At 41.5% G+C, this 25,319-nt stretch overlaps 3 protein-coding genes across 7 annotated transcripts in view; 2 read left to right on the top strand and 1 right to left on the bottom strand.

The window, feature by feature from the left end:
• The first annotated feature begins 1,971 nt into the window (after window positions 1–1,971).
• On the top strand, window positions 1,972–8,328 carry LOC142381922 (calcium-binding mitochondrial carrier protein SCaMC-2-A-like). The gene is made up of 10 exons (XM_075467229.1): window positions 1,972–2,236; window positions 3,681–3,801; window positions 3,921–4,008; window positions 4,113–4,224; window positions 5,370–5,528; window positions 6,253–6,405; window positions 6,506–6,613; window positions 6,701–6,868; window positions 6,970–7,120; window positions 7,266–8,328. Exons 1-10 carry the CDS (start codon window positions 2,075–2,077, stop codon window positions 7,448–7,450), a joined length of 1,407 nt encoding a protein of 468 aa, XP_075323344.1. The 5' UTR covers window positions 1,972–2,074; the 3' UTR covers window positions 7,451–8,328.
• Window positions 8,329–10,742: 2,414 nt separating this feature from the next.
• LOC142381921 (palmitoyltransferase ZDHHC12-B-like) lies at window positions 10,743–17,062 on the top strand. Its single transcript, XM_075467228.1, has 5 exons — window positions 10,743–11,054; window positions 12,071–12,204; window positions 12,429–12,518; window positions 13,956–14,122; window positions 16,138–17,062. Exons 1-5 carry the CDS (start codon window positions 10,928–10,930, stop codon window positions 16,451–16,453), a joined length of 834 nt encoding a protein of 277 aa, XP_075323343.1. The 5' UTR covers window positions 10,743–10,927; the 3' UTR covers window positions 16,454–17,062.
• LOC142381920 (serine/threonine-protein kinase N2-like) overlaps window positions 13,889–25,319 on the bottom strand; it is a 36,865-nt gene continuing 25,434 nt past the window's right edge. For 2 of the 5 annotated variants that reach the window (XM_075467223.1, XM_075467226.1), the window contains exon 19: window positions 16,949–25,262. In XM_075467223.1, the coding sequence (XP_075323338.1) occupies window positions 25,059–25,262 (204 nt within the window). In that variant the 3' untranslated portion in view covers window positions 16,949–25,058. Of the gene's footprint in view, window positions 14,164–16,948; window positions 25,263–25,319 lie in introns of those variants that run through there. The other 3 variants (XM_075467225.1, XM_075467224.1, XM_075467227.1) reach the window with 3 other exon arrangements.

Genomic DNA, 25,319 nt, shown 5'->3' with positions numbered 1-25,319 from the left:
GGAGATGACAGTGGACTTTAGGAGAAGCCCCCCCACTCTGCCACCCATCACCAACAAAGCAGTGTCTGCTGTGGAATCCTTCAGGTTTCTGGGCCCCACAATCTCTCAGGACCTGAAGTGGGAGACCAACACAGTCACTACCATCAAAAAGGCCCAGCAGAGGTTGTACTTCCTGCGGCAGCTCAGGAAGCTCGACCTGCCTAAGGAGCTGCTGATCCAGTTTTACACCGCCATTGTTCAGTCTGTTCTCTGTTCATCCATCACCGTTTGGTTCGGATCAACCACCAAACAGGAAAAAAACAGACTGCAACGGACAATAAGGTCTGCAGAGAAGATTATTGGTGTCAGCCTGCCCTCCATCCAGGATCTGTACCTGTCCAGAGTCAGGGAACGGGCAGGTTACATCTCTGCAGACCCATCACACCCTGGACACAAACTGTTTAAACTCCTCCCTTCTGCAAGGCGCTGCAGAACTCTGTACGCCAAAACAACAAGACACAGGAACAGTTTCTTCCCTCAGGCTGTCTCTGTGTTAAACAGCTAAAACCGGACTTCAGTGTTTCATCCTTGCACCATGCACCAATTTGCACTTGTGATTTAATCTTGTTCTGTCTAATTTTTTGTTTATTTTTTTTGTAATTGTTGCACTAAAGAGAGTGAGGTGTAACCGGAGTCAAATTCCTCGTGTGTGTCCACATACCTGGCAATAAAAAGCGATTCTGATTCTGATTCTCGATTTATTGATTCAGGTCCACAGACACGTTTTGGTTTTTTTTCTCCAGGTTTTTTCCCTTTCTGTTTCTTCCGTGCCACCTAAAGTTTCCACTGGGTCGTATTTCAGGACGTGTGCTTCGTGTGTCCGACGTGGTTTGTGTTGGAGGGGGCGGGACTCATCGGCCAATAATCCAGGAGCGAGATATTTCAATCTCTTTTAATGTTAACGCAGGTCGTGACATATGCAAAGGTTTCAGCAGGTATCTCTTCTGGAATTACCTTGCTTGTCAAAGTCAAATTCAGCTTTATTGTCAATTCTGTAATACATACTCAGACATAATTGGGATTGAAATTTCGTGACTCTCGATCTCCCTAACAACACAGTCAAAATAAAAATAAACCAGTAAACACTGAATAAAAAATTCTTGATATGAGAAAATATTAAAAGAAGTATAAGGAGAAAATGTATAAAATATAAGATATGTACTATTATGTGCGAAAAAGTAGCAAAAAACAATAAACTATAAGTATAAAATATAAATACAAATAAGAGACCGTGGGTGCAGTAATGAAATAATGTGCAGATACTATTTAATGTCTGTCAAACTGTGATATACCAGTAAAGTACTTTGGAAATCACCCTGTTGTAGCAAAGGTATTAATTCATATCCATCAAACTGTGTTATCTTTGGTATTTTTGTAGATGTAACTAAAAAGAATGGATATGTCTTTGTCTCTGTTCTGGGTTTTTCTGGATTATTTTCCTCTTTCTTCAGAGCATCGAACTTAGATGCTGTTTGAATGTTATAGATAGTATTTAGACATGACACTTCGTCCTCTAGCATTTTTTTTTCATTAGATGCACCTGAAGAAATTAAAACCAATTATGTGCTTTGAGTTTATTTACAAGGTCAAATTAATTCTATATATTTTTTATTTTTTGAAAAAAAGGAGTTACATACAAGTAAATGTTAAGCATGGAGAGGGGGGACCTCTAATAAACTGTTTATTTATTTATTTTTAGTAATCTAGTTAACTTGATCCTATTTATTTGGCGACAGGGCTGATAACAATTTCACACTGAAGTGACGCAGGAGACCGAACCGAGCCCATCAATGGGCGGCCTCAGTGATTGGTCAGTAGTAAAATGGCGTCACTACACTCATGGGAGTGGGCGGGATTAATTCAACAGCCAATTGCGTACGAGTATTCTTTAAACTGGGTGTGACGTTTTACTTATTCTTTAGAAGCCGGGCACGACGCTTACCGGCATTTCAGTATCAGCCCCTGAAGGAGACACACAGCGGTGTGTTATTTATTTATTTATTGTTAGTTTCTTTTAAATTTACCGAAGCCGAACATGCTTGGTCTGTGCCTTTACGTTCCCATGTCCAACTCGGAGGCAGTCGAAGTGGAATACTTTGAGTCAAACGGGCTGCCGTCCGAGCTGAAGTCCCTCTTTGACAAACTGAGCGTGTTTCTGCCGTCCGAAGAGTTTTCAACCTACCAGAAATGGCGAAAGGTAAGAAGAAAATCTCGTATAAATAACTTGTATTGCATACAGCACACCATAGTCCTCTTAATTGCTTGCTTTTGTAAAATACTTTTAGTTTTGACCGCCACTAGACCCCTTTTCGTTCCGGCGGGCGGAAGAATAATCACGGGGTAGGAAAAGCCTCACGACTAGGCCGCAGAGAAGAAAAGACCGGTTTCTAGAAAATTTGTGACGCCACAATATCTGTTTTAAATAAAGCGTATTTCAGCCTCAGTTGATTTTGAAACTAAATGATAACTACTCATCAATCAAATTTAAGTTGTTTTTTATTTTACGACCGCAATAAACGTGGGCGCGGGCTTTGAGTAAGTTTGCATTCGTGTCACATGGGAAAATCCACCCTAAAGAGGAATTTGTGCAGTTGAAGCATCGCGCTAAAGCGGCAGAAGTCCGTTAACGTTTAAAGAAAAAGTTAATAATTAATCCGACTTAATTTTTAACTAGATTTGAATTGCATGTGTTGTGTAAATCTTTGTCTAGATGAGTTATTCTGTTTAACCAGAATTTCATGTGAAGCTCTGAGTTGGACGTGGTCGCTCCATAGATAAATTCCCTCTGACTCATGCTTCCACTATCTTGCCCAAGTCAGCAGCAGCATGCACGGGACTGGTGGCAATGAGAGAATATTTAACAAATATTTTATTCGTGCTGCTGTTTAAGCTTCAGCTTCCTTGCAGAAAAGCGAAATGCTCAACATGTTTACAGTTTTTAACTTGATATTTGTGAATTGACTGGATGAGAAGGGCAGTGCAAGCTTAGAAACAGTGACCAATGTCCCATGGTACATTTATGATTTGATGGAAATTGGTCAGAGCTTTACCTGTACCTTTTACCTAAGTTGTAATTATGGAGGGATGCCGCAGGGGTTTGCAGAAATGTCCTGCAGAGTATCATTACTATGTGACCGTCATATGGCCTCAGGTCAGGTTTCGGTGCCAGCTGGCTGGAGTACTGCCAGTGTCCCTGTTTTAGCTGAGCAGGTTTGAAGCCAGACGGGATTAAAACAGTTGGCAGGTCAGTCCGCACTCGAGGTTAAAGATAGACTGGGTATTATGTACTGATACAGTCAAGGAGTAGCAAAGCTGGTGCAAGGAAGCCCAAGAAGGCTCAGTAAATGGGCCATGGCTGTTCTCGGGGTGTCATAAAATACAAGCCGAGTGCCATTCAGGAATGGTGTACCCTTGCATTACTAATAATGTTACACGTTACTTATGCATAGAGTACATTCTGAACTTGGTGTACTCGTTTCATAAGCACTTTAATTAGTTTGGTGTGAATGTCCCTTCAAAATGTCCTGTCCTTGTCAAACTGATGTCCTCGTAAAACTGCCAAAACAGTTTTAATGACTGCGTTTCAAGTTTTTATTGATGTGAAAACCGTGTCTCAGTAACTTTTTAATTTGTTATTGCAGAAAACCTTAAAAAGGGAAGAAATTGATGCACAGCTGGACTTTGAGGAGTTTGTTCATTATCTTCAAGATTATGAGAAAGACCTGAAGCTTGTGGTGAAGAGTCTCAACAGCAAGAATGCAGGTAACAGATTTTCCTCTGCTTCTGCGTTCGGTGCTTGAATTGATTCTTTTACTTTGCTCGTCGATCAGCTTCGATGAGACTAAACGTTTTCTCACTACTTGCATTTCTTTCTTTTTAAGGGCGTATTGACCCCAAAGAGTTCATGCAGTCTCTTCACGACCTCGGTGTGCACATTTCCCCACAACATGCAGAGAAAGCCCTTAAAAGGTGACTATTTTACTTTTATTTATTTTTTTTTAGTTGATGACTACTGTAATCTTTGCTTGTTGGATTGAGAGGCTCTAATATCCATCTTTTTCTTTTTTCTAAAGCATGGATAAGAATGGAACGATCACAATCAGCAGTAAAGACTGGAGCAACTATCCCATGGTGGAGAAGACTGAGAACATTCCTGAAATCATCCTTTACTGGAAACACTCCACGGTGAGTTCTCCTTACTGCACAGAAACCACATTTTATGCCCTAAAGGAACTGGGGAAGAGACGGTCGAACTGTAGCAGTGCTGCCCCTTTACGTCTAACAGGCTAATTTATTTATGATAAATTGAATTTAGATGAAGAAAGATCTGGTTAATTCCGGTTTAGGTGTTACACAATGGTTCAGGTGTCTTATTTTCGGGATCAGATCGCCGTATCAGTACAGTCGATAGTGTTATTGCTCAAACTGAAACTCTGGGTGTTGCACCTCGCCACCCTTCTGTTGTCTGGAATAAACGGGTCATTAAGAAGCAAAGTCTTCGAGAGGCTCCATCAGAACAAGTCGTGCGTCATCAATTACGGTCTATTAGGTCATGAAAAGCATTGGTATCCATTCCGAGGGAATTATACAGGAAGGATTTTCCACTTTGTCCCGCTGTTATATAAATGAGAGCAGAGGTCGGTTAGAACCGGGACAGACTTAAATCGGCTCTGGCAGGAGGACAGTGTGATCTTAGATGTCATGCAAGTTATTTTAAGTGCCGTCTGTTGCAGACACAACTTAGTATAGAACAGGAGCCGAGAAGAAGTTGTTCCCACGGGAGGTCAAGCAAACCTCAGATTCCTGCTGAAACAGAAACATGCCACCAGTTGTCCCATGTGCCGTTTGCACAGGGTTGATACTCAGTGATACGCTCCACCGTGCTATCATGGAGGAAGCTATAAACCGACTCTTTAGGACATGGTAATAAATGCAGATAATTATTGGCCGACAGTTGTGTAATGATGATAAAACTTGGATATAATGAGCTTGTTGTTGGGTTTTATTTATTTGTCAGTACATTAGAAATCAGATTCCCGGTAATGGGGATTAAGCTCTGTAAAGACTGCTGTAACTAATGCTTATTTTGACCTAGACCATTTTGAAACGGCTGTTCTCAGAAAGCCACACGGTTTGTTTAAGGATTCCAATTCAATTTATTATCAAAGCCACAGCAATGATCCCCTTTAATTGGTTAAATCTTTGCCAGGGGCTCAAAAAAGCAGTCACACAGCTTGAACCTTGCTTTTGACTTATAGTGGGGAATCTGGATCTCTTTGTCTACTAATGAAAGTTGCTTTACATCTAAAACCTTCTGTCTTCCCTTTTAGATATTTGATGTGGGTGAAAACCTGATGGTGCCAGATGAGTTCACCATTGAGGAAAGGCAGACTGGGATGTGGTGGAGGCACTTGGCTGCAGGTGGAGGAGCCGGAGCTGTTTCGAGGACGTTCACTGCCCCTCTGGACCGAATTAAAGTCATGATGCAGGTAAGAAAACCTTAAGTTCACTTAAAACTAGCTCTTAGCTGGAGGAAGTGTGGAAACTTTGCATCTGCAAGCCTTTTGAGTTTGGGAACAGGAGCATGTGTGTGGGAACACTCTTATCAGCTCATGTGTGAGTCGATCCTGACGGGGTTTTAATTGGCTACTTTAAATCTTAAAGGTATCAGATCCTGCTGAAATCATACCTAATCCTCCAAATGAAAATTGTACTCCTGCTCCTTTTGGCCACAATCTTTGTGTGGGAATGAAATAACTGGGTCAAGAATAGATGTTGAAAGACGTTTTACTCGGGCCAGTTGCCTCAGGGGCTATAAACAAGTTAAAGTTTAACCTCCAGAGTGAGCATAGTCCAGGTGATGGTGGCCACTCTGCCATCAACCAATGATGACTCACAAACCGCCATCACACCCTCTGCTTCTTTGGTATTTACATCTATGTCATCAGTGAGATTAAGGTCCAACTGTGCCCACATTCATGCTCCGTTAGGCGCCTGATTTACGTCAGCAGCTGGACTGCAGACCTTGAGTCCTATCGATTAGAATTCAGTTTTCCCAACTATTACACAAACCTGACCTAGTCTGACCGGGTTATTGTGTCAAGTCCCACATGGGACCTTTCCCGATTAGTCCCAAACTTTTACAGCCATTAAAGTGAAATTTTCTCCATCTTTTTATTATTATTTAACCTGACGATCCTCCTCCCCCCTCAGGTTTATGGAACCCGCACCAACAACATGTGCATCATGAGTGGGCTGATGCAGATGATCAAAGAGGGCGGCACCAAATCGTTGTGGCGAGGTAACGGAGTGAACATCGTCAAAATCGCCCCCGAGTCGGCTCTCAAGTTCATGGCTTACGAGCAGGTACAGCAAATTGCTCGCGGTGTAGTGTGATGCTAAACTTAGAAAACACTGTTCCGATGTCAGCCTCTGATGTACTTCCTTTCTTAATCGCTTCCTCCAGATTAAGCGTCTAATCAGCAGCGATAATCAGACTCTGAGCATCTTGGAGCGGTTTGTCGCCGGTTCTTTGGCTGGAGTGATCGCTCAGAGCGCCATCTACCCGATGGAGGTGATTATCTGTTCATTTAGATCTCCTCTAAGAAGCAGAGGGCCAAAGAAAACCTTTGCTAAGGACCTTTTCTCAATCTGTTCCCAGGTTCTGAAAACACGTCTGGCCCTGAGGATGACCGGTCAGTACGCCGGCATCTCAGACTGTGCAAAGCAGATCTTCAGAAGAGAAGGACTGGGAGCGTTTTACAAAGGCTACGTCCCAAACATGTTGGGCATCATCCCCTACGCAGGCATCGACCTGGCAGTGTACGAGGTGAGCTGCCACTGCAGTACAGGCTTTTGCATCAGCTGACCTCACAGCTCATGTTAAAGATTGAAGGTTCATCGTTCTCACCTGTAATTTCCTCCCCGCAGACACTGAAGAACTCCTACCTGGAGCAGTACGGCACCACCAGCGCAGACCCCGGCGTGTTGGTCCTGCTGGCCTGCGGCACCATGTCCAGCACCTGCGGTCAGCTGGCCAGCTACCCTCTGGCTCTGGTCCGAACCCGCATGCAAGCACAAGGTGAGTCCTACATGCAGCACAGTTAGAACCCCAGCTTTAATCTGCTTTAAATAGGATTTCTATTCTAAAAGGATATGAATTCGCAGAGAAACTCTTTTGTTTTTAATCGCATAATTGAAAGTGTAACCTTGTCTCGTCTTCCCAGCTGTGACCGAGGGCAACCAGCAAGTGACGATGACGGGGCTCTTCAGGCAGATCTTGCAGAACGAGGGGCCGACGGGGCTCTACAGAGGCCTGGCCCCCAACTTCCTGAAAGTCATCCCCGCTGTCAGCATCAGCTACGTGGTGTATGAGCACCTGAAGACCCAGCTGGGCGTGACATCGCGCTGAAACTTTCACCGTCATGTGACTGAAGTATTCAGTGTGACCCTCCATCTACACCCACCCACCTCCGCCCCCCCGTTTTCTCCCAGAGATCTTGTTAGGAATCCCCGGGACCTTTCGGGCCCCTCTGGAGGTTCGCGTAGGCATCTCATTCTGTGAATGTCAGCTGACGTAAGACGAGGAGGGCTGAGGAGAATATGGACTCTGTGAGCTCGGGTTGTCCAGGCTGCGACTGCTGCTATTTATGTTTCTGTAAGAGTTGAAAGGTGACTGAATGGAAACTGAGGACCAAATGTTTGTGTTCTTTTTGAGTCGGTTGTCCAGGTCTTTCTATGACGTGACATTGTTGCTTTAACATGTACCATCGGCACTCATGAGTAAATCTACTTAAAGTATGTTTCACTGGGCAGATTTAGCATTAATAAGCTCTGTGTTCTTAAACTGTTCTGCCTGTAGATGAAATGTTTGTGTCCCAAACGAGAGGATTTTGCACAAAAGTTTGATTGCTCTCCCCCCGTCCTGAGTGAATGAGTTTAACTGAAACGAATGACAGATTGCTCACTTCCATCCGTCCTGTATTTATTTTTAGTCTTTAAAATGAAGATGCTGGGTACTTTTTGTCTGAAAAGCCAACTGCTATTAAAAAAGAAAAATCAGGGTGTGGGATTATCGCCTTAACATCTGTCAAACACTGGGAGCTGCGGTGAAATGTTGAACAGGGTTCTGTTGTGTTAAAGTACCAAAAAAAGGACATGTTCACCTTCAGATTGGGATGTCTGCTTTCAAATGTTGGTAATGTTCACCTCAGGTATAAGGGAAAGGTTATTGTTCGGTTCACAGAAAATCACGTGTTTAAAAGGAGGAGTTTTGGGGGGGGGGGGGGGAGGTGAGAAATGCACTTTAATCAAAGCTAGAAGGGCCTCTTAATGACTTATCAATGCAGGATGTGATTCTTTTGTAAAGAATGAGTCTTAGTATTGTTTTCATGGACCAGTTTGATGCAAATAAATGCAAATTACTATCAGCAAAGTGTGTCTGTGTTCTTTGGCGAGTACTTGAGAAGAAAACGTTCTGTACCAGTCTGCACACTGAAGAACACCGTGTCAGCCAGACCTTCCCTTTAACCGCCAACAAGGTTGTTCTGGTCTGCTGATAAACTGGGCCATCCTGATAATTACACATGGGCTTATTCTTCTATAAACCAGTCAAAGTGTTCTCATTTTAGTTGGACGCCGGAACAAATCTTGTTTTTTTTTTTTTTTTTTTTTTTTTAAAACCAGGAAACAGAGACATAAAATCTTTTCATCATGACTTTCGATATATGGAGGAAAAATGGGCGCCTGTTCTTAGCTTCTCCACCTGTGTGGCTAGGTCCAAATGTCTTTGCTGATTTGACAAAGGCCCGGTTTGAAGAGCTTTCTTGGAATGCTGATTGTTCCCTTTGAGAACAAATAACAGCTCCACAAGCACATGGTACAGCTCGGCAGCACACCTACATCTCAAGGAAAAAGGGACATTTTGTCACATTCTGGACAGAGAAGATGCCTGGTTTGAGAGAGGAGTCAAGGAAGCCATCTTTGAGCAGAGGTCTCGGGTTTCACCTTCCCAGCACCTACAATGCAGCATTGTCTCTCCTCCCAGGCGGTTTCACAATCATTCACACCTTGGATCCAGTGACCAAAACTCGCCCAACTTGAATCTTCTTCGTCTAAAAACGAGGGTTAGGGTCGCCTCTCAGCAGGCCCCAGCGCTCTGTAATCCTGAACATTATGAAGGATGAATGGAAACTAAAACTCTGCGTCATACAAAAGTGGATCTCAAAGTCACTGTCATCATATAGGCTGAAAATAGGTCAGATTATAAATTCAATTTGTTGCACAATCCAGTCAAATTCTTTAAAGATTTCAGCTTCTGGACAAGCGAAAAAAACCAAACAAATGCACTTTTTCTCTCACAAAAAGGAGATAATCGTGTGTTTATTGTCCTATGATTTGATTGCAATAACATAGATTCAACAAGCAGACTTCAGTCTTATAAAGCTAATATTAGCAATTATTGCTATTTAAAAAAAAAGAGGAATGTAAAATCAGGTTGAGTCGGGCTCGAAACTTGTCATTTAAATAAATAAACCCAAAACTTCCAGCATTAATCAACACCAGCAGAGGTTACCAGGTTAGCTTGTTGCACAGGACATTAGGCGGCCAGTGGTTCGACTCCAAGCTTCCCCAGAACACCTGTGGAAGTGTCTTTGAGCAAGACACTGAACCCCAAACTGTCTACCAATTAACTCCACTGCTCTTTTCAGTTTAACTTCATCATTGATTTTCTTTTTTTATGTGGAACATGTTCCTGTGAAATCCCCAGATAACACACAGGTCTGATTAATTTAGCCTCCTCAGTGGAGAGTTGTGTAAAGCTCTGCATCCCACACTCACATTCCCAAGTGACAGTAGTCATTTATGGTAGAAGAAACCCCTTAAAGTATTATCATCTTCTTGCACAAGATAGAAAAAATGTGCACAAAAGATAAAAAGACCAACCTTCAGAGCTATGTCACTTTACACTAAAAGAGGCCATTTTGTAGGCGTACTTCACAGTGTCATTTTAAATTAATGCTATGTAAAAGTGGTTTTCATCACTGAAGAAAACATATCCCTCCCCATAATGATACAAACATACAGTATATGAAATAGTTTAACTGTTGCTTTAACGGCACTTCAATCTACGCCATGAAATGTAGGTTTTACAGGTTACATAATGGATTTACAGTCGTTCTGCTGTAACACAAGCTCTGACGTCAATTGTGGATCACACGGACAAGTGCTGTGTAAATACAAACGAATGAACAAATTAAACCAATAAAGATTGTTATTTAAATTTCCCACTCGGTCCTAAAAAAGGATTTACTCAAGTTAAACGGTCATTTTCAGCCTCAGGGATTTTTCCAGAAATTGATGCAGGGCAGCAAAAGATAAAAGGCCATTAGGTCAATACTGTATGTTCTTATATAATACTCAAATAGCTGAGCTTTTAAACAATTCTTTTTTGACACAAAACAGGCCTTTTAGTGACTATAAGTCACATGATATTTCCAAATTTACTTGTGACCTCAGAATTAATTAGCGTTTGTATTAAGGGGGGGAAAAAGCAAATATCTTATTAGAAATGGATTGGAAAAACAAAATTATACACTGAGTGATGTTATGTAAGATTATTTGAAGCATGATTTCTATTTGTATTACTGCTTCGACTTTTTCCGGTAGGATTCAGCTCGAACGTTTTGTCCAGCGCAGGCTGCCGTATCTAAGTACGGACGAAATGACACAATGGTGGACAAAAATCAGTCCAGTTAAAAACGCAAAACACAAAAGTGTTTATTTAAGGCCTTAGATTTGCTCCAAAGTACGGATATAAGTTCCACATTTATCTGTGGAAACCGTTAAAAGCTGCTTTTCCTCTCATAAAGGTAGCCGCTATATTAGCATGCTAGCTAGCAGCGGTGCCAGCGAGTGCAACATGAAGAACATGTTCCGGACCGGTTTTCTGGTCCGAGCCATGCACACCCTGCTCACCTGGGTCGTGACCCTCATACTGTTCCTACATAACACAGGTGAGATCATCCAAACTGTGTGTGTGTCTACGTGTTGGCTGTTGAACGAAGGTTACAGCCAGTCAGCACTTTAAGGAAGTTACGGATGATCTTCGCGGATGTTCCAGAAATTGGGAACAGTTTTGTTTATGTTTTTTAATGTAATATGTTAAACATTTCAAGGTTGCCATGTAAGATATAGGTCCAGATTTTTTTAGTATAGGAATGACTAATACAAAGAGAAACATTTGAAAAGGGATTAGGAGATTATTTCAGAATGTATACAGCTTAATTTGTAGTTGAAGTGCTGATGAAGGCTAGTTTTTTCAATTTTAACAAAGTGCAACATAAAAAGCATTAAAACCAAACAAAAAAAAAAAGAAGAGGAAAAGGTCTAAATTTACCTCCACATATAAGCAACCACCACAGTGAGATAATGTTGGTAATAAAACTTCTCACTGTAACTAAAGTAGCTTTTTCAGCTCAGGACTTTCCATCCTGTTGAGTAGATCAGAAAGTAAACCTGAATTTCTTTCTTTCTTTCTTTCTTTGTGAAGCTTGCACACATTTAGCAGTTCCAGGACAATTAAACAAAGGAATCTAAAATCAGGATCAAATCAGCTGCAGCACAGAAGGATAACCTTCAATCGATAAACAAACCTGAAATTATCAGCATGGATCAATCCAATACAGTCACTGTGTGTTTTAAAGTAAAGTTTTGCTGCTCTGCACACGTACGTTACTCGAGTATTTCACTTTTAAACAGAAAAAATATTGTATAGCTTCACACTTAATGGGCGATGAGGTCATTCAGCTTGTACGTTCATTTATAGAAAAATGAATTAGAAATGATTTTGATGGTTAAAAACATTAATCGTGACAGAACAAGATCTGAGACACCCCATCACACACTACAACTGGCCCAAAATAAAAGCCCATGAACAAACCATGTATTTAATGTAACATATACTTGATTATGTCCCCCTAAATTTATAGATATATATATAGATATGTCTATAATATATCTTTGTGTGCAGATATGCGGAAATGTGAGGAGCGAGGAGAGCTGCTGCTGCCAGCTCTGTTCCTGCTGCTCGTCGTCCTGTCGGTACTGTCGTACTTTGCTGTCTCATTGATGGACCCCGGCTTCGTTGTTAGTGACACTGTGAAGGTAATACCTTACAGACCTCTGTGTTAATTTCAAATGGACACATTTTTGCACTGAAGTTACTGTGGTACTAAAGAGAAGCCTGTTCTCTACTGTACAAAATGATCTTCCTGTCAGAGATGAAGTCACTTCTGCAGTGACGGTGCAGTCCATCTGTTACAGGGGTCACATTGGGCCGTGTGCATAGGTGTGTACACGTGTGACCAAAATCTGTCTGTGTGACGCAGGACAGTCAGGGTTTGGATGAAGAAATGGAGTCGATGATTCCGCAGTCGTCGACCCCTCGGCTGCGGCGCTGTGGATACTGTCTGCTGCAGGTAACCGGCTGCTGCCAGTTCTGTTGGCCCCTGTGCTGCTTTCTGTTTTACTTTAGTTTTGTAGATTCATTTTCCATGATTGGACGGTGACGCGCTGTTTGCAACCAGGGGGAGCGTCGCCCTGTTGCTCACTTTTTACTCCCGCAGGTTCATCATCATCTTATTATCTTCTGGGAGACGCCTGTGTCATTTCCAATCAAGGAAAAACTTGCTGGTTGAGTCAGTTTAAAAACTCAATTTCAGCTGCATCCCAGTCTGTGGCCTGAAATGACGGTTGTAGATCTGTAAGACTGGTTACGGATCGGTAACACATTCTGTTACTAAATGACAGGTCCCTCATATAGTAAAGACTCTTATTAGAAACAATTTGTGGTTAATCAAACTTTCCTTCTATTTGTGAACATGAAAAAAGGGTCATTTAACTGCTATTTTCACTGGTTTCTGATTGCAGAAAAGGGACATTTTTCCCAGCTTTTTGGCATCAAAAACTTTTGGTCCAGTTCAAAACAAGCAGCGTTCAGACTGGTCAAATAGGGGCTTGTTGCACTTTCACATACTGTAAATCACGGACTATAGAGCGCACCTGTATGAAAGCCGCACCCTCTAATTTTAAAAAGAAAATCCATTTTGTATCTCTGCGGCTGATATCCGCACGGGATTATAAACCGCGGGTGTCCACATTGTAATTTGAGATGTTTACACAGAAAGATGTTACACGTGAGGATTTTTAAACTTTTAATTAAATGCGGATGGTAACAAATAAATACTGTAAATGTTTTTGTTTTTTCCCCGAACAGTGCCTGTAACACCAATTTACCTAACGCACAAATACTTACAGAGTATTAAATAAATACTCCTTAAATGCTTTTTTTTTTTTTTTTTTTTTTGAACAGTGCCTGTAACACGGCTGGTTTAAAAAAAACAAAAGACAGTAGCCTACCAGGAAAAGTAATTTATCGCCTTCTTCATCTTCCTCCGGCGCACTAAAACCATCGAAGTCATCTTGTTCAGTGTCCAAATTGAACAGCCTCAGAACTAGAACACCATGAACTATTTTATTCATTCATTTTATTGGTCTAATGATACGAGGCAAAATGTTTTTGGCGGCATGAAAAAAAAAAAGAAAGAAAAAAAACATATCAGTATTATAAGCCGCGGTGCTCAAAGCCTGGAAAAAAGTAGCGGCTTATAGTCCGGAATTTACAGCATGTACTTTCACACGTCCTCTAGTCTTATTTTGTCAGTTAAAACACCAACACACCAAAGAGACTTGAACTGGCGAGTGTTTCACATTTTACTCGATGACATCACTTTCTGGGACTGGAATTTACAATTGTACATCAGAGCATGTGATGTTCTTTTCTTTTTTCCTGTTTTTTTTCCCCCTATAAATTAAAAAAAATGGCCCTTCTGTGTTCCTGTTTGTGTCTCGAGCAGCAGCCAATGAGAGCAAAGCACTGCCAGACGTGCAAACGCTGCGTGCGCCGCTTCGACCACCACTGTCCGTGGATCGAGAATTGTGTGGGAGAGAGGAATCACCGCTGGTTCATGGTCTACCTGCTGGTGCAGCTGCTGGCTCTGCTGTGGGCTCTGCACATCGCTCTGTACGTCTGCCGAAAGCCTTAAAGATGAGCCTCCTTATCTGCTGGGAAAATGAATATTTGTGGCCTCAGTAATGACTCAGAGGGCGCTATCATGTGGTGTCAGTGTACTCTGCTCTGTGGGTTTATCTCTCCAACATTTGGCTGAATTAGGTAACCCATGACTTTAGTAGAAACGCACTAAATTGATTCATATTGTGCAAACAGGAGCTGTGATGTGTTGCCCGAGTAGACTTTGGAAAGTCCAAGTGACCCTGATTTCAGGGATCAAATGTGCAGCCTTTCAGTTTTTTTTTAATTGATCACTTTTCAGAGCTTTTGTTTCGGGCCAAGTCACAAGTTTGCAGAAGAGTTGGACACAGTAAGATCATATAAACACTGCAAACGATGAAACGTATTAAAGGTTTTCACAAAGAGGAAAAGGTTGAAGAAGGGATTTAGAAGTAGTGTGTCAGTGGGTCAAGAGTTCCGTAGGATGGAGGCTCTAATAGGAAATCCAACTCAGGGGTTGGGAGGGCATGTGCCAGTTCAGGCAGTCTGATGTTTTCAGGGGCAAGGCCATTTAAAGCTTTGGACGTCAGCAGTGAGACAGAGAGGCGAAGACAGAAGTGATGCGATCACAGCTCGCCCTCAATGCCTTTTAGATTTGTAACAAAGAGCTTAAAGAGCCTGAATATATCATTTCTCTTTGCACAAAGTGATCATTTCTTTCATTTTCTCTCCAAAAACACTCAACAGCATGATGTCTTTTCTTCTTCTAACTTGGAATCATTTTTCCAAGATTTTTTTTTATTTATTAATCTATTGATTGCATATGTAAGGTTTCTTCTTTCCCTTTTTTTTTTTTTTTTTTTGTTATTTTATTTACCCACAAAAGTGGTTCCGGTGCTGCTGACAAAGCAGTTTTTTTTTTTCTATTTTGACCCTGAAAGCACTGGCTCGACCCCTAAAGGCTGCTGTGTCAGCGCCAACCTTATTTATTTATTTTTTTTATTTCTGGAACAAAGGAAGGAAGCAGCCATGTCAGGGGCTGGTGCCCGAGTTGTGCCCGTTTAGCCAGCATGTTGCAAGCAAAAACAATGTGTGGGAGGTCTGCTAAACAAGTGTTCCTCTCATTTTAGTGTTTTAATGTCACCTGTCGTGTTTTTACAGGTTTCCAAACACTGTCATTGTGTTTTACTATCACCTGCTGGTCTCTGTATATCCTGCATGAAACAGTTAATTAGTCCTGTTTACGGCACAGTTCTTAAACGCCATTAACTGCTGGGGTTGAATCACGCCGTTATTAATCCAGGCTTTTCTTTCTTTATTAAAGGGATAGTTCGCCTCTTTTGACATGAAGCTGTATGACATCCCATATTAGTAACATCATTTATGAACATGTTCTTACCCCCTGCTGCGTCCTGTGAGCCGAGTTCCATCCTCGTTTTGGTGTTGACAAAAATAGGGCGATTGTGAGGTCTGACTTTTTCTGGATGAACAATTTTATGATGCAAATGTATTACTCTTTTGAACGCATATTGTTTTGAGAAGCAAAACGCTTTATTTTTGTGGCCCCAGCCAACTAGCCGGAACTACCTTCGTCAACACCAAAACGAGGCTGGAACTCGGCTCACAGGACGCAGCAGGGGGGAAGAAAATGTTCATAAATGATGTTGCTAATATGGGATGTCATACAGCTTCATGTCAAAAGAGGCAAACTATCCCTTTAATAACATCACCATGGAACACATACTGCCTTTCTAGTGGCCTGATTGCTACATCTCAAGCAGAGAACGAGCAGCTGTGTTGCAGTCTTCTACTTTTTCTGGTAACAGGCTGATAAAACAAAAAAGTGAAAACTGCATCAGAGAACTGTTTCTTAAACTTTAAAGTATAGAAACTTTAAAGTATAGAAACTTTTTCTAGTGGAATCCCAAAACAAAGTCTTGACGCAGGCTCTTTAAAGGCTTGTGGAAAAACTCAACATTTCTTCTGTGATTTGACCCTCTTGTGTGCTGTGTTGGGGGTGTTTCCAGGTCGGGGATCTCTCCCAGTGCTACATGGGAGCTGTGGTTCAGGGCGAACGGGTTTCTGCTGGCGGCGCTCGGCGTGATCGGGGTTTTCTCCGTGGTGGTGGCGCTGCTGCTGGGCTGCCACCTCTACCTGATCTCCATCAACAGCACCACCTGGGAGTTCATGTCGCGCCACCGGATCTCGTACCTGAAGAGCTGCGGGGACGAGGAGAACCCGTTCGACCGCGGCGTCTTCTGCAACCTGTGGGACTTCTTCTGCATCTGCAGGACGGTGATGTGGGAGCAGGTCTACCAGAGAAACGCCCCGAATCACGTCTGACCTCACCGAGGATCCTGTTTTTGCACTGTTTTTCAACCGCTTTGCAGAGGAATGAGATTATTTCTGTCTGTTTCTACACATAAGCTGGTGTTTTATGATGTACGACAGCGGTTTTGTGCAGGCGTTTTGATGTGTGGACACTTGTGAACTCTGGACAGTGTTAACTTTTGAGGACAAAGACATCATCAGTCTTAATCGGATGTTCTGACGGATCGAAACCTGGTTCAGCAGACGTAAATGTGGTAATTTCTCTGTCTTCGGGCTTTTTTTTTTAACAACTTTTTAATTTATTGTAATTTCCAACAAGACCAAACACTAAGACTTGTGAGGTGGTAGTTTTGTTCGCAAGCACTGAATTTATACGACCTAACTGGTGTTTTTGTTTTGGCTGTTTTTAAAAGAAAACCACTTGCTATGATGTAACCAGTGTTTTTACTCAGGTGTGGTCGTCACTGCTTCTGCAAACCGGAGAGAGTTGTGACTGTAACTGCCTTAAAATCTGTGCAGAGTGCCGTGCAGAAGACACCCCTCAAAACGTTGTTTTTTTACGGTAATGTTCTGTTTTTATTTATTGACAACAAGAGTACATTAAAACATGTATGATATGCATATTGTTATAGAGTACATCTGTACAGACCGACATTCCTACTTGGGATGCTTCACATACACACATAGATACAACACTGACACACATATAACATGTAATACTCAGCAGCATAATGTAAAGTGCTATAATAGCTAAACCGTCTCGCTGTCCTGACACAGCTTCCTAATTTGGCTGACTGTTATCTGAAGCAGGTGGCGCTCAGGGATACTTCAGCAGGGCTCGTCTTTATGGATGGAAACACTGGTGTTTTAGAAGGATACCACTTTCCGTGAGCTTTCAGAATCAGAGCGGCCGTCCTTTTTCTTTAAGGAGCAACTTAACTCCCCGTTACAGCCTGAGCACAATGTATTTGGATATTCTTATAAAATCAAGAGTGCCCATCCTCCCCCATTCAGAGGTAAGCCAAGGCGTTTTGATTTGTAGGGAATATTCTAGGGCTGGGCGAGTTTTTATCACGTTAACGCACAAATTATTTAACGTCAATAAATATTTTATTGCGCATTAACGCATGTTTTATTTTTTTATTTAAAAAAAAATCTTTTTAACCAGAAAAGAAAGTAATCGGCGGATCCACCAAACATGGAGAAGGGTACGGAACTTTTACTCGGCCATTTTCATTTTAAAGTTCTTCCAGACGGCGGAGTCGACAGAACCAAAGTCATCTGTAAACACTGCCAAGTTGAATTGTCTTCTCAGCGTAGTAGTTCCAGTCTAAAATATCACTTAAAGGCAAAACACACAACTGATAGCAGCAAGTCATTCAAGGAAACAGACAGTGGAGCGAGGCTTCTACATAAAAACTACAGAAAGATGCTGATGTTAAAAGTGTGTTTGCACAACAAATGTTATGGCACTTTCATTCATATGGCAGCACATTTAAAATAAAGCTAAATGCTAAAAGCTATACACTACTTTTGGATTCATTTTGGGATTTTGCGTACAAATGCGATTAATCGTGATTAATCAGGGAAATCATTTGATTAATTAGATTAAAGATTTTAATCGTTGCCCAGCCTTAGAATATTAATTTGATTGGATAAAAATGCACAAACGCTGTAAATATTCTTGTTTTAGTAAATGTTTTTTCTTGGACTGCTTCAGATCGTTAACTGTAGAAAGCTCCCCTGATGTCATTCTTCTCTCGAGTTACCGCCACAGTTTCTGGATGGACTTCAGATCTGGACTCAGGCCGAGCCAGTTCGAAAGGTCGATATTGTTCCCTGTTAACCAGTTCCTGACCGCTCAGGCTTGTATGTTTTGGATCACTGTTCTGCTGAAAGGTTTCTGCAGGTTCCCCTTCAGAATACTAACAGACCTCTTTGTGTCTTAACTGCTCTTTACTTTGACATGGTCAGACTGAAGAAAATAAAAGCTCAGAAGCATCGCATTCCCATGACCATCCTTGACTGTTGGGATGGTGTTCTTGGGGTTGAATGCGTCTCCTTTCTTTCACTAAATGAAAGCCACTTCTCTGTGTCCAAACAGTGTAATTTTGATCTCCAAGGAGATATTTTAAGCCTTTCTTGGACAAGTGAGTCCTTAAATACAAGCCTTGTGGAGCAGAATTGCTCCGATCCATCAGGATGGGCTTGGCGGGGGATCCTCAGACTTTGGAGGATTGTTGGAAAGAGTAAAAAAAACATCAAACAAATGGAACAGAACTGAGAAGGAGGAAGGCACTGATTTTAAACGTATTGAAAAAGAGATGATATGGCTGAAGACGCCCAGAAAACAATCCTGATCTGAGACCAGAGTGAGGCCAAGGAAACTTTCCAACCTCAAAAACCTGATAAATGGAGAGGATCGGCGGTTTAAGATGGAAAAAACCTTGTTGATAATTATTGAAATGATTTCAAATGAAGGCTTTTCTGCTGAGGCCTGAGAAGGAAATTATTTTCAATGTTTTTAATCTGTATTGTATAGAAAAGTATGAATAAGTGTAGGATTACCTGTATAAGACAACATGAGTCCTGCTTCATATATTTTAGGAGCACTCGGGTACATATTTGTAAGAGACGTTTACTAAGCTTTCTTCATGCATTTGTGAATGATGCATTTCTGAACCCTCTGGACACAAACTGTGGAACTAATCAGTCTGACACGGCTAACGATTTTTAGACCAAAGCAACAGCAGTAACATAAGAACCTCTGAAATATATTTTATTGTCATTATTTTAACATGGCTTTTTGTAGATTTCTAGGTCTTGTTACACTGAAACAGATATAAATAACATTATGACCACTGGCAGGTGAAGTGAAAACCACTGATTAATCTCATTACAGCAGCACCTGGCAGCAGGTGAGCGTCCTGCCATTCATACTATGGGTGTTGCTTTGGCACCAGCTACCTAAAGCAAAATGTAAATATAGCTGCAAGCAGCGATGGGGGGGCCTAGCAGCATTGCACAATAGGCAAGGCTATGGCTGCTCGGGAAGGCGTCATAAGTCCATGCAGCAAGTTTGGCATCGATACATCAATGCATCGCAGAGATACGGCCTAACGTCCTGTTTGCGCATCGGCGTAGAGTTTGATTGGCTGCCACGGGCAAAAGGAAGCGAAATGAAAAAATCCACACGATTACTTTTGTGCGACTTGGTCTGAAGATTCTGTGTGCCAAGTCTCGTGGAAATCGGACAATCTGCGTGACGTCATTAAGTGTGTTGACCTCGTCTGCATCCAGGGATTCCAGCGATACAACATTTGTGAAATTTGGACCAAGGGGTCCAAAGATATGAGCATTAATGCTTTTTTTTCTACATATAGCGCCCCCTAAAGGCCAAACATCACCAAACTTATTGGGCCTCTCAAATATGGGATCATGAGTCTGTGTTAGGAGTTTGACGTCATAACATCAAACGGTTGCCAAGATATGGCCTCACTTCCGGTTTGATTGGCTGATACGTGTGACAACTTTTTACCATAGCGTTCATGGGGCTGCCATAGACTTCAATTGCAGCAGAAACGGATCAATAATTGGAAAAGCTGCTAACACAATGGGTGCCTTCACAGCTAGGACAAAGGCCTGATTGGCATCTTAAATCCTGGAAAGATGGACAATAAAGCCAACTGAGACACCCCACAACTGTAAGTGACTAATTTACCCCTTTTTAATGTTGTTTGTTATGTACATAAACACTTCCAGCAGTCATTCTTCAGCAGGGATTTTTTAATTAATTTAACATACTGTGTGTGTAACCGACTCGATCTGAATACAAACAACACCCACACGTGCAGCTACAGCTCTGCGATGATTGCCTGAGATTGTTTCAAATATCCGCTTTTCTGATGCCCGTGTTGGTCTGAAACTCGCCGACTTGATTTATGTTTTCACATGCCTGGATTTTTGTGATTGCACGGCACTTTGTGCTCTTTGAGGGTGTGAAGCACGAGGTTGAGAACTGCATTTGCAATCAACACTGAAAGTTCTGGAAAAGTCCAAATAGTTCCATGAAAAATATTCGTTTTAAAGAAAATGTGCTAAATCAGAAAGTGGGCTGAGTGTTAAGTTGCTCTTTAAAGATTTTGCTCTTTTTGATAGTTTTGAAGCCAGCTGTGGTCTGAAAGCATCACTTTTGGATATCATGAAGCTCTATCCCTGCTGTCCTCCTTCTCTTTTCATTTCCTGCCCCGACTTCAGTATCACACATGATTCACTGGACCAAAAATACAGATTTTAGTCACTATTATGGCTATCTAGGACTACCTATGGCTTCTCTTATACTGCCATCGATTACAGGAGGTTCACCACGGTGCCATGCACTTCTAGTTGTAGCAGAAAACGGTCCGAGGAGACGGCAGAAAGTGCGTCTTTGCTACGACGGAACGAACAGACAAATACATGAAATGTTGGATTTTGCTTTTTCGTTTTTTCTCTCTTTTTATAGGAAAAAGAAAAAGGTTTGAAACCAGGTTTTTTTCTTGTCAAGGCAGTGAGCAAAGCCTGTCACAGTGATGCATAGAAACGGCAGCACATAGTGTTCCTCTGGAAGATAAATATCGTAAATAAGTATAAAGCAAAGGCCACTGAACAAGCAGAATCTGTCTTTAACACACAGGAGGCTTGAAGAGGATTCGACAAGTTCATCAGAATTTGGTAAACTTGTGAACTGTTTCCGTTTCCGTTCTTCCAAACTCTACATAATCAAACTGATTATTAGAAATTTGCAACACACAAACGCGCACACAAAAAAAAATTAACGACTAGACGGACACATTTTTGCAGAAAGATCAAACTTGTTATGTTGTGGTAGTTTGTTGTGTTGGCTCGCATGTACACTGGAAAAAATCAAAGTCTTACCAAGTATATTTGTCTCATTTCTAGTCAAAATATCTCATTACACTTAATATAAGACACAACTGCCTAACAAGTACTATTTCAGCCAGATATAGGGACTTGTTTGAAGACAATACATCTGGAATATCTTGGTAAATGAAAAAGTCTTGAAAACAAATTGTTTTGAGTCACATATCATATGAAACAAGCTTTTTTTTTTACATTTGAAGAGGTTTTTAAGCTAATTTCAAGATCACTTTTATCTCAAAAGTCCCAAATATCACATCTTATTTCAAGAAATCTTGACAAGCTGATTTTCACTAGTTCCATTGGCAGATTTTTTTTGTTTATTTCAAGCAAAAACGTCTTGTATTTGCTGTTTTTTTACTTATTTTTGGAGGGGCATTTTTTCCAGTGTAACACAGAAAATCCACAGAAGTTCTTTCACACTACAATTAATTCCTTCTTAAGTCGTTCCATCGTTTAATCAATCGAGTTTCCCTGTAGTCGACATGTTCTGATCTATGACTGCATCTGGCGAACGCTCAAAACCTGGAAAAATCTGCAAAAACTGTCTAATTTAGTGCTCATTTCAGATGCCATTAAATTGAATGAGTTTCGGACAGGTTTTGAAATGATTATGCATTTAATTTTACATCCTCTGATCGATCCAAACTTTGCGGTTTTACGGAGCGTTCACATTCGTACTTCGGTCTTCTGTTACAGGCCAAAGGAAAGGTTTAGTCCCGGTTCGCCCCCCCTTTAAAATGAACCCACAGATGCACGATGAAACACATCTGGATGAGGTCACACCCTGATCGGACGGCTTCTCTGACATCTTTTGTGACGGAACTTGAAAACTTTCGAAGCAGTACTGTATGTTAGGACAGATGCACTTGTTGGATTCAACAATCTTTACCACCGGAGATTTCACAAAGAACTTTTGAAATGTATAAATGAGTTAAAATAGCTCCACGAGTTCCCGTTGCTGCACGCAAACAGCGATCCTGACGCCTGTATCAAACTATGAGGAGTTACAAAGGTCCTACGTTTGGGAGAACGACGTGAGCTTCATATAGAAACAACATGTCCCACATGTTCAAATCTCTTTGGTCTGTTCGTCGTTCATGTTTCAGTCCAGATGGAGCAGAGTTTTGGATGACGGTGTTCCCACAAATCATCCACACAGACACAGCAATCGCAGAGTTAAGTTTTAAACAAACAAAAGCCGTCAAGTGAGTTTGTCATTTCCTGCAAAACATAAAAGAATATGTTGGTAACTAAGCACTTAGGGGTGTAAGGTAAATTCCAATCCAGTGAAAAGCTTTTTTTTTAAAACTTAAAGCTCAAAAGGAGGGGTCAACATCCATCTGAGGGTGTTTTCGATGTCTGAGACAGAAAGCCTCCCTTAGAAAAACAGACTCCACTCTTGTGCCTAAATGTCTTGGATGCCCATGGGATCCTGATTATGTTGTTTAATCCCATACCCACTTAGTAAAAGAGCTAAAATATGGGATTTGTCTGTGACTGGAAGACGACAACATTACACAAACTAAATATTGCATGCATAGCTTTGACAGAGATGTGAGAATCATAATTTCATGCATTTTTGAGTGATCATAAGGCAGCTTTGAGATGGACCATGTCCATTAATAGCTGAAAGATTAGCTAAATTATGTAGTGAAGCAAGAGGAAAAGTGACGTAAATGATGACATCAAGTGGAGGAAAACCAGACTGGCTATGAGCAGTGACCACACTCTGTGAAGCCACGATATTCAGCCATTACATAAGCAGAAAACTGACCCAGCGCCACTTCTGATAGGACATTTGCTGCACTGTTACTGTGATGGAAGGATTTGGGTTGCACTTGTTTAACTCAATCATGCAATCATGTCATACTCCGTGAGATAGGTTTCATTTACAACATTTCACCTGAACAGAGTCATAAAACATGTTGTGATAGCAGGAGGATGTGGAGGCGGAGTTATATTAATGCTGCAGACCGACAGATCAAAGTCTCAATCAGAGAGATGATAAAAGGCTGTAATTACTTTCTCTGCTCAGTTAAAAACAAAGATACCGCCTGGTTGTTAAGTTAACTATTGGCTGTTGATTGGAGGACAGTGAGTACCACTGAATAACAGTCTGATGCATTGTCTTCTTTGTAAATGATTGAGGAGTTCATTCATTTATGAGGTTCTGTCAGAACCAGGGTGGGACGCCTCCTGAAAGGCTCATCATTGATGAAGATGGATGAAGTCCAGCATTTTGAAGTTGATCAATTCAACTCTGCAATCTTATTTCTCAAAATTTGCTTCTACTTTTTTTTTTTCATTCAGTCAGTGAGGTTCAAAAAATGTGTAACAATCAATAGTAATAAGAAGCATCAAGGGTCCAAAGTGGACCTTTAAAAAGGGCTTATAGTACTGATTCATTTTAAGCAAGTTGGCTGTATTATAAATCCACCAATACAGCATCAAACTAAATGCCAATGTCAGTGTTTTTGCAACTTTCTAATACAAACTCCATTTCCAGAACAAACGGGACACTTTCTAAAACACAACAAAGAGTTAAATCAGTCATTAGTTAATTAGTTTGAACCCTTTTTTTAGTGTCTTCACTGACCAACTTCATTGTATTTTGAGAATTCAGTCACAAAAACCTAGTAGAAGGACAAAAAAAAACACTGTTGTAACATTTGAACCATAATGCCACCATGATCAGTATATCTCAGGAGCTCAGGAGTATTTTGGGAAAAACAGGCTCACTCAACACAGTGCTGCTGCATCCAAAAATGTGACCTGAAACTGTATCACATGAGGAGGAAGCCATGTTTCAAATCTGTGCTGAAACACGGCCCAGTTCTCTGGACATGTGCTCATCTCAGATGGACAGAAAGACAGTGGACACGTGTTCTGTGGTCAGATGAGTCCATGTTTCAGCTGCTTTTTGGCAAAAACTGACGTCTGCTTCTACAAAGATGAGAAAGAGCATTGTGGCTGTGATCAGAGAAAGGTTTAAAGCCAGCGTCTGTGATGGTGTGGGGGGGCATCAGGGTCCATGGCAGGGAGGGCTTCATCTGTGTGAAGGTGCCACTGATGCAGAGCTGGATGTTGGAGTTCTGGAGAGACGGATGCTGCCATCCAGGTGACGTCTTTTCCTGAGAAAACCGCGGTTATTTCAGCAGGACGGTGTTAAAACTTCATACACAAAGAGTGTGTGTGTTTGACCGGCCTGCCTGCAGTCCACATCTGTCCACATCTGTCTCCTACTGAAACTGTACGGAGCATCATGAAGAGGAGAACCGGACAACAACAACCACGGACTGCTGAGCAGCTGAAATCTCGTATTCAACAAGAATGGATCCAGAGCCCTCTGAAAAACTGCAATAATTAGGATCCTCGATTCAAAATTGATTAAAAAGCTGAATTAAAAAGGAAGCCGCATCAAACTGTGGAGTTGTTTCTGTTCTCTAGAGACAATGAAACCGGCCAGAGAAGACGATAAAAATACTTCTTCTTGTGTCGTTAAAGAAAAGATTTCAAAGAAATGACCAAATTATAGACCAACAACAGAGTGAGGTTTAAATGCAGTCAGAAGATGTCTAAACTTTTCTAGAAATGGGGTTTGTACTAAAGAAAACACCTGAATTATTTTCACGTCATGCCTGTAGGATGGTTACCTGCTAAGATAAACTGTCACGGGGTCTCTTCAGCGCTTCCTTCAGCCGTGCAAAGCACAGAAGTCAAAGTCTGCGAATGCTGCCTGCTGCTCGGCAGAGAGGACGAAGGGCTTGGAGGGGGGCGACAGGACGGGCTGCAGTCGAGTGAAGTCGCTGTCGAAGTTGCTGACGTCTGTGGATGCTTTGATTGACGGCAAGAAGGGCGGCTTTACTTTCTTGGCCAGCAGGGCTTCCCAGTCGATGGTCTACCAAGTTGGACAAAGTTATCCTTATTGAATCTGTATTTACTGCAGCCCACACTC

The sequence above is a fragment of the Odontesthes bonariensis genome, chromosome 6 (assembly GCF_027942865.1).
Source record: "Odontesthes bonariensis isolate fOdoBon6 chromosome 6, fOdoBon6.hap1, whole genome shotgun sequence".
Taxonomy (NCBI): Eukaryota; Metazoa; Chordata; class Actinopteri; order Atheriniformes; family Atherinopsidae; genus Odontesthes; species Odontesthes bonariensis.
Note: the sequence above shows the minus strand (reverse complement) of the source record. Positions and strands in the feature narration are given on the sequence as shown.